The 13,074-nt window shown below is 30.9% G+C and overlaps 1 protein-coding gene and 2 long non-coding RNA genes across 3 annotated transcripts; all 3 read right to left on the minus strand.

Moving 5' to 3' along the window:
- Positions 1-1,053: 1,053 nt before the first annotated feature.
- LOC133807158 (photosystem II 22 kDa protein, chloroplastic) lies at positions 1,054-2,553 on the minus strand. The gene is made up of 4 exons (XM_062245330.1): positions 2,200-2,553; positions 1,940-2,053; positions 1,502-1,745; positions 1,054-1,397 (listed from the first exon to the last, which is right to left on the minus strand). The coding sequence occupies exons 1-4, from the start codon at positions 2,416-2,418 to the stop codon at positions 1,150-1,152; spliced, it is 825 nt and encodes a 274-aa protein (XP_062101314.1). The 5' UTR covers positions 2,419-2,553; the 3' UTR covers positions 1,054-1,149.
- Positions 2,554-8,495: 5,942 nt separating this feature from the next.
- Positions 8,496-11,295, minus strand: LOC133803839 (uncharacterized). Its single transcript, XR_009878180.1, has 3 exons — positions 10,591-11,295; positions 9,110-9,409; positions 8,496-8,962 (listed from the first exon to the last, which is right to left on the minus strand). It is a non-coding gene; the product is annotated as an uncharacterized LOC133803839 (long non-coding RNA).
- A 139-nt stretch (positions 11,296-11,434) lies between these two features.
- On the minus strand, positions 11,435-12,656 carry LOC133805019 (uncharacterized). The gene is made up of 3 exons (XR_009878759.1): positions 12,568-12,656; positions 11,682-11,769; positions 11,435-11,530 (listed from the first exon to the last, which is right to left on the minus strand). It is a non-coding gene; the product is annotated as an uncharacterized LOC133805019 (long non-coding RNA).
- Positions 12,657-13,074: the final 418 nt, after the last annotated feature.

Genomic DNA, 13,074 nt, shown 5'->3' on the forward strand with positions numbered 1-13,074 from the left:
CATCAGCTCCTTTATACATATATTTATAATAGCTATGCACAAACTCTAATTAATCCATATCTACATTTATATAACATTTATATAATATTTTAATATTATTATTTTTCTTTATAAACTTTTTCTCTCCCATTTAGTATATATATATTTATTATTTTCAATTATGTTATTTTATTTTAATTAATAAAATATGTTTAAAGATATAATATTTAATTGATGTAGAGAAATATATAAAAAAGTTGATATATTTTATAATGTAAAACTTAGAGGTAAAATAAAAAAAAATGTATTATTGAAGGATGTATTTAAAAAAATGGAGTTCTTCCATTATACATGTGCTCTTAGTACTAAAAGACATACTTCACGTGACACCTATAAATGGTCTCCAATATTCTACAGGCGTTAGTGATTAACTGACACCTATAAATCTATATATATATATATAAGCTCAGATCTCATTTATCTTCGTCTTCATGAATGAGAGAGCTTCTCCGCCCCTCTTTCGATGCCAACCACACTTACAGTGGCTCTAAGGTATTTTCATGTCTTAAACATTAGTTTTGAGCTATTATATAAATATATAAATATTGGAGTGTTTGTATTCTATTTCAATATTTGAAAGTTTAGAACCGTAAAACTCGAAATATATATATATATATATATATATTGGGGTTCCGATCGTTGTCAATCAAAACAAACAGATAGTGTATTTTTTTTTCTTTTTCATTTTTATGCATCAAAATTATGTGTTATAATTTTTTTCCTAAATATATTTTCGGATTTTCGCCTTTTAGCTAATTAGTGTATATTTATGAAATATATTAGGATTTGTAATAATTTTGTGCCTTTTTTTCCTAATTTATTTATTAATTCTTTTTTTACTTTACTTTATAATTGTGTAAATGATTTTTTTTAGTAGTTAGTTTGATATCTATAAATTTATTAATCAGTTCATTTTGGATTCTTCACTTCACTTCTTTACCACACGTGGTCTCTTATCCGATGCTTTAAACGACTGATCAGTATTGAGTTAAAAAAAAAGCCTTTGCAAAAGGGTAATGAGAAATAAAACTACTAAATTTCTGAGCACATATTACAATCAAGATGGTTTTAATGAAGGAAAATTTAAAGAACAGAAGCTAGGTAGGCATCTTAGTCTTCTTCATCGACATCGGTGACAAATTTACCAGTCCCGGGATTCAGTGCCGCAATGAAGAAGAAGAGAACGTTGAACAACACCAGAGGCTCAATTTCATTGATAGGAACTCCAGTCTCAATGTTAAGCTGCGCCAATGCTCCCTTCCCAGTTATGATTTCTCCGATTAAAGAGAATGCAAATCCCAGTTGAGCCAATCTTCCAACGAAAAGCTCATTTGCCTTTGTAAATCCAAACAGGGGACCTATAAAGAACCACAAATTTTAATGTAATATATATGTATTCTTTTGCAGAGTAGCAAAATTCTTTATTTGTATAATAAATGGGGTATGATAATTCAGGCAGTACCTCCTTCCTTAAGTCCCAAGGCAGCTCTGAGGCTTTTGCCTGGAGGAATGACTGCCCCTTCGATTCCGGTAGGAGGGTCGTCGACGAATTGACCACGGTCACCCAAAGCTCCAATGGCTCCAAGCAGGGTAAACAGGATGAAGAACAGAAGAAGAGGTTCTGCTTCATAAATGGGAATTCCAGTTTCCAGATTTAGTTGTTGTAGAATTCCTTTTCCAGTAATTGCTTCTCCCAATATCGATGCCTGCACCCAAAAATTACACTCTTAAACAACAACAACAAATACCAACAGACTTCATTACTGAGCAAATCAATAGTTTTGTTATCTTTTTCTATGAAACAGAGTGAATTTTCTAGCTCTATTGAAGTGGTTTGTATTAACTGCAATACTCACTCTTAAGCAAAAGTAATAAACTAGATGTAAGAGAAAATACTCACGGCGAACCCAATCATGGCAACACGACCAACGAAGAGCTCATTCTGCTTTGTAAAACCAATACCCCCTGAGGTTCCAAACAAACCATCTTCAACCTTTGGCTTCGACTTCACAACCTATTATATATATAATATATATATATATATATAAATATATATTGAATCAAGTAAAATAAAAAGATCAAATTTACGATTCAAAATCAAGTTCTTACTACCACTTAGAAAAAATAATATATATTAAAAAAAATCTAGAAGTCTTTTACCTTCTTGGCAGGGGCTTTGGTCTTCGATTTGAAGAGAGCAAAAACGGTCGAAACTGCAGGAGATTTGGAAGAAGAGGTGAGTGGATTGTAAGTGAGACTTTGAGAAAATGGGTTAGCCTTGAGTCTCTGAACTCGGATTTGAAGTAAAGGGTCTCTCTTTAGATCAACCACATGACAATTTGAGACAGAGCTGGAGCTTAGTAACATGGTTTGGGCCATTGATTACACTGATAATGTTGCAGTTAGTAACAAAATATATATTTCTAGTTAGAGAAAGAAAAGGAGGAAGAAGATGGTTTTTTTTCCAATTAATGTGTTTGTGTCTGTGTGTCTGATCTATAATATTTCAAATGTGTTTCATTTCGTTGGTTTAAAAGGAAAGAGAGGTATGTGATGTGGATATGGTTTGATGAGAGGTAGCGAGAGGCGAATAGAGTGACCACGTCTCCTGTTGTACTTTGTGATGTTGGAGAACTAAAAAATTATAAGTTTCGAATTATAACAACCTCAAAACTTTTAACTCTTAGTACCCACCCACTGAAGTGAATATGGGTGTGTAATCCACACTCACGTGATTTTATGCAAATTATTAATTTTATTATTATTATTTTAGAGTAATTTATTGGGAAAATACTCAATGTTGCCAAAACAGTGCGTCTGTAACTATCGTACATACGTCGGATACTATCCATATGTTAACACCGTTAAATTTGCATATGTGACGCATAGTTAAACGAATTTGATGTGTCTTTGCCACATGATTGATACAATTAAAATTATTGTTGACACAACTTTTCATCAACGGGATTAAAAGAGCTTAAGAGAATTCAAAACAAGAGGTTTTGCGTGGTTCGACTCACAATTAAGCTCAGTCCATGAGTCAACACATTAATCAGAAACTTGCAAAATCTCAAGTTTTCTCAGGTTTACAATTTGCCAGTGTTTTAGCTTGCTCAAGTTGTATTACGTTTACAAAGACGGCTACAACCCTATTTATAGACAGGAGTAAGTGATTAGTGTCGAGATTGGTTAAATATAATGGTTAAGTAGTCTTACACAAAATGGTGTAAATCATTTAACGATTTTCACTTAAGTTGAAGTGAAAATATGAGATTTTTTTGTATGAATTTATAATTGACTATTATGGGCCTAAATTGGTACAATGAGATATCTAAGCATGCCAAAAAATTTTGAGAGCATTTTGAGGTGTTTAAGGTCACTTTTGAGAAGTTAGACCTGTCTATCTAGCGTTCATCGCCTAAAGCTTGAAACCTAGACGAGATGTTGCAGGCGATGCATCGCCTGCTAGTAGGTGACACATCGCCTATAGTTAGGTGACGCATCGCTTGACAAGTCCATACAATTACGTGTTATTAGCTCTAAATGATGTGCTTAAAAACTCTAATTCTATTGGTTAGATTTAATGATAATGCCTACACTATAAATAAGGGCTATTAGAGTTATAAAACCTTAATCATAAGTTTCAACTCTCTCTCTCTCTCTCTAACCTCTCTATCTCTCTTGCTCTCAAAGATCATAAGTTTCTTGAAGAAACTCACCAAGAATTACTTGACTTGTGTGAGTTTCAAAAGCTTGTTAAATTTCACATCTCATTCTATCTTGATGAAACTTCAAGCAGTTATGAGAATTAAAAATCTAAAACTTTAAAATAAAAAACAAATTAAAATTTAATTTTGAATTTAATTAGAATTTATATAAAATATAATCTAAATCTAACTTATACCATAAACCTTAAACCATAATCTTATCTAAAATAAATCATAAAAAACTACATTAAAATAAAAAATAAAAAAAGAACATTTTTAATTGGAAAAATTAAAACTAAAATAAAAACACATACTTAGTTTAACCAAAGTGTCATTTTTTCCTTCACTTTTTTACCCTCTTTTCTTACCCTTTCTCATTAACCAAACACTTCCACAAGTCAATGCATTAATCAAGAACTTGCAAAAGCTCAAGCTCTCTTAGGTTTATAATTTGGCAGTATTCTAGCTTGCTCAAGTTGTGTTATATTTACAAAGATCGATACATCCCCATTTATAGGCAGAAATGAGTGATTAGTTCTTTTAACTAGAGTTAATCATGCTACTTTCCTTAACTAATACATACAAAAAAATGTTGTTTTATACACGAAAAAAGTAAGAAGAATACACTAAGTAAACATAATTTAAAGGATTTTAAGTATTCAGTAGTTGGAAGGCCTGCTCACATCTTCGAGCAACAATAACTAGGGCTAATCGGGTGATGAGCTTGTACTCATATGACCATGTTTTAGCGATCGTCAAGGTGTGTCATGCTTTGAAGGCACGCCTCTGATTTCAATATCCTAACAAATTATCAAGATCAACCTAATAAATTCAAAAAATTACAACAATCTAAGAAATAATCATAATAATAAATTCTACAAAATATCAAATGACATTTTTCCTATTTTAATAACTTAACCATATGACAATATCAATCAAATCAATCCAAACAATTAAATAATGCACAAATTTTTATCCTTATGTCACTGCAACAGAAAAATTTCTCATAACTTAATTCACTATAACACATAAATTTTCATCCTTATATCACTTCAGCACACAAACACGCAAATTTCTCATAACCTACTTCACTTTGTTTAAATGTTTATGATATTCAAATTCAACTAAATTTTATGTAATATTTAAAAAAAAAACGTTTAAGAGAACATGAATCTTGCATTCAACAAGCTAATTATCCAATGCTTCAATAAAATTACACAACTCAAAAATCAAATAAAAAACAAAAGAATAAAATTTAATAAAATAAACAAAAATACCTAAATAATACAAAAATCAAATAAAATTACACAATTACAATAAATACCTGAAAATCAAATAAAAAATAAAATAAATTTTATAAATAGAAAAATTAACACTATTTCCAGATTTAATTAAAGAAACATTCAAAAAGGTTGAAAAAGATTATAAATACCTTGAAAATCTTCAAAATGGCTGGAAATGGTATTTTGTGGTGGAGGGAGGCAATAGTTTCAGTTGAGACTAGCTTCTATAAGCGCAATTTAGGAAGAAGGTGTTGGGATGTTGTTAAGTTGATTTTAGGATAGTTTTTAGAACATAATTTAATGTGTAATGTTAGTGTTTTTAACTTGTTTTATTCGTTTTATGATTGATTTACTCTTATTTCAGGTTTTAACGGTCAAATACATGGTATGGAGTAAAATGAGAATAAACATGTCAAATAAGATGAATATGATGAATTTAGCATAAAGTATTGAGTTTAAAGATATTATGAGTGGAAAATACTAAGTTGAAGATGCTCATGCGTTGTTTATGCTCTGTAACGCAAGTCTGAAACTTCAAGCTACGTTTGGACCATGATTTCTTCACTTTCTGGAAAAATACCTAGAAATAAAAGTTGTGGATCTTTCTCTTAGCTTTCCATATCTTTTTAATCATCCAATTCCAAATTATATCGATAGAATTATGACCAAAATATGATCAGTTGGCACTGCACAGTCCAAGCGCAAGCAAGTCACTGAGCGTCATGGCGCTACTTAACGAGGATTGTAGTGTGGCGTACAGACATATAGACGAAAATTTTCCTTTCTCAATTTTTAGGTATTTTGAACGGCTATTTGCTGGAGGGTTATAAATAGAACTTGTGAGAACCCTAGAGACATATCTTGGGAGGCAAAAATCATAGGGAAACACATTGGAGGTTATTGGAGAGCATTTTTAGAGTTTTTCTTTTTCTTCTTTATGCATTCTTATTTTATTTCAATGGTTGTTTTTGTTATTATAATGAACTAAATTTCTTTCTAGGGTTTTAATTGTAGTCACTTGAATCTCTATTATTAGTTATGATAATTTTATGATTTCTTCTTCATCTCTATATTGAATTATTTAATTTATGCTTAATGTTTGATCATCATTTATATGATTTATGATTTTGATTCAAGATCTGAAAAGTGAGAATTGAATATGTTATAATTAAACAATCATAAATACATATTGGAAGAGAATACCTGTATGATTTATATAGCTTTTAAGTTCTAGTTCTTAATGTCTTTTACATGTTACAATAATCACAGAGATGTGGAAGAATTCACATGTAAATTAATATCTTATAACTTAAGAAAGAATATGATTGATTTAGTGAACTTGCTATCATTATAGAAAGAAGGGTCATGAAATTTGATTAATTATAATAATAGAGTGGATAATTGATGAAATTAAATACCCTAGGTTTTTATTCCATTGAATTGTTTATTTGTTTCTTGAATTTTGTTTTTATTTCTAGTTTATTTATTATTTCAATAATCTCTTTTAATTGATTTTCAAATATAATTGAATTGAGAAAAGTTTGTAATTAATAAACAAAATTTATTACTTGTTTACGATTGTGTGCACTTGCGTACATAATTTTCACAACAGATGTGTGCCCTTAAAGTGTATTTCTGTAAAATATTTATTGAATATTTAAATAAAAAAATAATTTCATTCATTTTTTATTTACATGTCATTTATCTAGAAAGATCCATTGTTATTACATATAATCTTGAATTAAATATATATATATATATATGATTATATATTCAAGAGGATTTAATTCAAGAAAATAACATAAACATTGTCTGTAATCTCTAATATTATAGTATGAGCTTTTATATTAATTAAGATTATGAGCACGATATACCTTCTGTCTTTGACAAGACATTCTATCCAGATTGTTACATGTAGTTGACACATGGAGATAGGGGTGTCGTATGCAATATAGATTGTATAAGACTAGGGACACGATGAAAGAAAAAGCTTCTAATGATCTCTATTAAAGTATAGAAGTTCATCATTCATCACTCAATGTTCATTTGAGACTTGACCTTAATCATGAAATGAGTAATGGACTCCTAATTGTTAATATATATGTAAATATTGTATACCCTTAATTTTATGCACAATTATAGCAGTGTAATTATAGTAAAGATTGTATAGTCTATATTCCCAAAATAGGTTGTAATATTATATATACGGAAGGAATAAGCAATCACGACTCAAGGGAGTCAATTATCTTCTTACATGGTATCAGCCATACCCTAGCCACCATCGATCCTTCTTCTTCTTCCCTACCTCTGTTTCAGTAAATTTCTTCTTCCTTTTTCAATGGCTGGCGTTGAACAAACTCCTAATAAAGGTCAAACCTCAGTTGTCTCCACTGTTTTTCATCCCGCACTGAATGTCACCAACATTCGCAACCTTGTTCCTCTCATTCTCGATGCCGACAAGGTGCAATATACTCCATGGGCAACTCTCTTCCGCAACACTACAAAGGCTTTTACTGTTCTTGATCATTTGATCCGACAATACCGAAGCCAACAAACATTGACGATGATCTATGGAATCGACTTGATGCGATTGTTTTGCAATGGCTTTACAGTACTATCTCTACTGATCTCTTATATAAAATACTTGATGAAGCAGCTATGGCTATGGTGGCTTGGGACCGTTTACGTAATCTCACTACAAGAAAATAGGGTCTTTACCTACTAATTGTAAGTGTAGGTAAAACTAGCCTAATGGTGGGTAATATGGTTTACCTACCAATATTGAATTGGTAGAGATTGGTAGGTAAATGTTAGTGGGGAAAGTTTCTTTACCTACACTTATTAACACTAGTAGGTAAAAGAATCAGTGGACCCCACTAAGTTATAAATCAATTGATGAGTCATCATATGACGTGTGTTGATGACATGGCATCCTACGTGTATGCTGACATGGTTTTTGTAGTTTTACGTGTCTGATGACGTGGCATCATATGTGGCATCCTACGTGGCATCCTACATGACATCCTACGTGGCATTCTGTGTGGCATCATATGTGGCATCCTACGTGGTATCATTTTATTAACCCACATAGCATTATTTTATTGGTTTGTTACACAATTTATATTTTGTTCAAATTTAATGGTTATGTGTAGGTAAAAGATAATAACAGTTATTTGTAAATGTTCTATATTAGAAATAAACTAGAAAAAAACCATTCAATAATAAAATGTTTGATGCTAAAATTCTTTATAATATTCAATACTAAAATAAGTCATAAAATTATCATTTTAAGGTTACCCCTACCAAAATAAAAAAAACTTCATAAAGTTCATTCCTTAGTAAATTAATGTAAATAAACTAAGAATCATCTTGTCACTCCCGAACTGAAATAGATGGCGACTCTCTTAAATTTACATCTGAAGCTTGGTCTGTTGGAGGTGGTGCCATATATCCTTTGACAAAATGTACAGGCTGGAAAACCTTCACCCAACGGCCTATCATAGTGCCTTCACTTCATAAAGTCGCAATAGCTTATATATCAGTAACCAAACAAAAAGGTCGTAATGTAAACAACATCAACCAAGTATAATCTACTTCTATATGAGATCAATGTAATACATGTTCAGAAAGACTGCAAATGCTATATATATTTGAGATAATTACAATCACGAAAATCCAAAGTAGAAAGTATGTGAACTGGTAACAAAAGAGTTCAATATAGATATATATGAGTTCCAAGAAAATAATGCAGTTATACAGTATCAGTATGTACTTGTACCAGAGATGTGTATAGATGAAGTCACATACATAAAAAACCAAACAAGCTGGCCAGGAAATCTACTAATAAGATCAGTATCATTGCTTCTCCATCAAAATGAATAAATTTATGCAGAGACATGATAACGATGAAAATAGTTTGTCAAGCAGAGCAACCTCTGAAATTAATGCATAAAAAGTTTAAAAACCCTTCTCTTCAAATGGGCATTTGCAAGTTCAAATCAAAAGAACCCATTGAAAAAAATAGTACAACTTTTCTACACTAACATGATATTGATGCAAATAGTATCTTGACATAAAAACCTCTGAAATCAATGCATAAGAACCCTTAACTCCATCAAAAGCTTCAAATGGTTATTCTCAAGTTCTCTCAATCATTTAGCAGCAGGACATTTATCACCTCACCAAAGAGCTAAAATGTATATTAATAAAAGGCACCATATTATCATAATATAATGCATACCTTCTAAAGTTTATTACTAATTACCTTCAAGCTGGCCATTGAAAAATACACGCAAAACATCACACATACTATCAATTTTAACTGTTGGACCAATATTATTCTCCTCCCAAAATGATATATCCTCGTCTGAAATGTATATTCTACATTTTGAAAGAGCATTGAATAGGTATTAAAAGACAGCAGAAGAAAGTTTAGGTAACAAGTAATGTTTCAACATTATCACAAGCTACATATTTTTTTGCTATGCTTCACAAGACAGCTCCAATTAAAGATGTTTCTAAGGAAATAGAGTATCCAACGTAATTTTCCCTTTTCTTCAATGAATCTTCTTGTTTCCTACTTTACTAAGAAAAAAAAGAAGTATCATGTTTAATGTAAGTAAAAAATTGGTGCTGGGGAAGGTACCAGAAAACACTATTGTTTCTTTATTGAAAAACTTTAATAAAGCGTACAGTAAAAGCATATATTTATCTCATAAATATCTTAGTTATTTACTAGAGTCCAGGAACAAAATAAACTTTAAACTAAAGATAAAAACAAATTTGGAACAGATAGGATGAGATCCTTCCTATCTCCAAGATGAAGCTGCGAGCTGCTTCTGCAGCCCAAACATAGCTCCAAAAATCCTCTGAGACTTTAGTAGTCCAATTCTTCCAACAGAAAGAAACCTAAATATATCATTTCATGATTCGGTCAAATAACAAGACTCTCTTCAATATAGAATTGGTAGTATACTAGTATTACTCCATAATTTAATTAATACATAGTAACTCTACGCATAATTATTTAATATAAAGATATCAAGGCTATGCACTGAAAAATGGCAACAGAATTTGTAGAAGTAGAAATGCAGAGCCCAATGTCAAATTACTTCATGGTCTAAGTTATGCTGGAACCTAGGAGAATCATTAAGTTTAGTCTATCTTCACAGAAAAAAGAGGTGCATGGACCAAAACAATACAAGCTACATCAATGGACAAAGCAAACGTACAAATTAAGTATGTCACAAAAGACATTTAGCTACATTATTGAAAGCAAGCAACTTGATTGAATTTGATAGCTAAATGAACAAGTAACAAAATAAATGCATAACTGGGGGAAAAAGTTGTCACTCTAATTCCTAGTCAATTAGTAGTTATTGTCTACCAAACAGGAAAAGGAAAAAAAATGAAAAACAAGTTGACATCTACATAACCAAGGGGAAAAGGAGAGAGAAGATAAAGAAGAAAGAAAAAAAATCAAGATTGTTATAAGAATACTTCTCAATATAAACTAGTAAGTAGTCTTAGTCACCATGGCCTTAACAACAATAAATATTTACCTGGATATATACCATAGATAATCAGAATAGTCCTTTGTCACATTTAAATGCTCCAATATACCCTGAACTGTAAAAATATCGTCACTCCATACACCAATTGACTCTTTAACGGTCATCCAGGATTTTGTGACATAGACACTGTTATTCTTAGTCCCAAATTGTTGGCTCAAAGAGATATCTGAAGAAAGAGGCAAACTAGACTCCAATGATTTGACTGAAGTTTGTGCTACAACCTACTCAAGCGTGGAAAGAAAAAGAAAAAACACTTGAGAGAAAAGCTAGGCTAAAATCATTAACATTTCCATATTGTCAAGTAAACAAAAGACATGAAGCATGCTGAGAATCAATTAATTAGTATACAACAAGAACAAGGACCAGTTTCAAAAACTTATTCAAAATTTGGGATGTAGGACAGCTAAAATTGTAAATAACTAAGATCAGACTGGGAAGAGAGATGCAATTACCTTATAGTTTCATAAATGCTTGAATGAAAATAAATTTAGAATCTCCAGCACTAATGAGAAATTGATTTACCAGAGAAACTAAGATAACCCATATACCATCATCTTGTTCAGTTCTATGAGGTTTACACAATACATTAACTAAAACATATATTCAAATATGGCTCCAAATTTACTTATATCTTAGTGATCGGGAAAGGTAAGTGCTAAATTCCATGTAAGGAAGTAGGGATACATGACAATGTTTTTTCTTGTTTCTTTATATTTGGTTTCCTTTTCTATTCCATTATAAGTTATCATGTGCTCACATAATTAAAAGTTAAGCATAAAAAACAGTAATAAAAGGGCCACACAAACCTCTTGCTTTGGTCCTAATTTAATATACTGGGGTGAATCAGCATCAACCAGGGAAGGTTCACAAAGCTTTATAGCAGCATGCAGATCCTTTAGATGTCCCCATTTAGGCTCACTCAGTAAGCCTACATAATGACAAAACATGCTTTATAATCTAAATATTTTTGCACTTATATTCCTTCCAATTTAGAATATTTATATGGAAATCACTCCTTCCTCAAATAGATAAACAAAAAATACAAATAAAACACAGAAAAATAATGAAAAGTCACTGACCATATTCATCAATTGGAGCATCATAATCATAACTAGTAATATAGAACGGTCCGCCGGAAGTCCGACCAAAGTTTGTTCCACCAAAGTACTGAAACCACGTAGATGACAAGTCAAACAGCAGAATGTACATATAATTAAGAATGAAAATATATATATCCGACCTTGACGACATAAAATATGATTCTTTTTTATTTAAAGAAATGAAACTTTGTATTAATCATTAGAATAAATTACAAAGTATCAGGTTCTTGTTTGCATCATAAAAGTGAATCATGAAACCCTGAAAAAAGTAGCCAAAGTACAATTAAAAATGGAAAAACAAGATAAAAATTTGCTTGCAGAAGTTTTCCAATCCCTCACTAAATCTAAGAAAGAAACTCCCTCAAAACCTTTAATACTATATACCCAGGTTGCCACCCAGAATTTTATTTTATCCCAAAGAAAGTTTCAAATATGATAGACCAAATGAACATAACCAATTTGAACAAAAATGTTAAGGTGAAAAATATCCACATCACTATTTAAATTCTCCAATATACCCTGAAAGTGAAAATTTGGAAATGGAATCTAGTTATAAGGCTAGAGATTTATAATATACCAAGCATTACTTGGATTAAAAGTCATAAGCAAATATGTGAAGAGATCAAGCAGTACTACAAATTAAACGATAAATAGCATAAAATCATGCATGTTTAAGGAAGGGAAAAAAAACTTCTAGCAGAAGCTGAAGTAATTAAGAGAAGTAAAAAAACAGAAACAAAACATAAATAGAAATAGGAAGGAGTTTGTTTGGCAAAAGCAAAACAATACAAGAAGGGGTTTCACACAGTTTTAATAGCCATAAAAGGAAAAAATAATAATGACATTTTATAAGATATTAGCTTACCATCCATCCCAATTTTCAGTCCAAAGCTTGGGTTTGTTATAGGAATTTTGCCTATAACCATCACAGTAGTATCCATTGCATGCATCTATCTGTAAATAAAGAAAGTAATTTATGAAAAACAGCATATTAAGATACCACACTTGATAAAATTTAACCGCCACTACTCTGAAAGTTTCACCTGTCCCTATACATTCTTGCAGCCATAATATATAAGTTCAGAAAATTTAAAGCATTAGCTAAGACCTTACAACTTCATCCTCAATCTATAACCAATTAGGTTTGGAGTCTTATCTGAGTAGGCTAACAATATGTTTAATTAAAGGTGAAAGGTTCAGTAGTACACTCATTATTGATCAAAATCAATGTGAACTTATCTATATAAACTAATTACCTCATACAAAGTTTTGGCAGCAATGGAATTTACCAACCTCCTTTGTAACAGAAATCAATGTGAACTTCCCAAATTTCATATCCATTATAAACTGCAAGAGAACAAAATAGTTCTAA

The sequence above is a fragment of the Humulus lupulus genome, chromosome X (assembly GCF_963169125.1).
Source record: "Humulus lupulus chromosome X, drHumLupu1.1, whole genome shotgun sequence".
Lineage (NCBI taxonomy): Eukaryota > Viridiplantae > Streptophyta > Magnoliopsida > Rosales > Cannabaceae > Humulus > Humulus lupulus.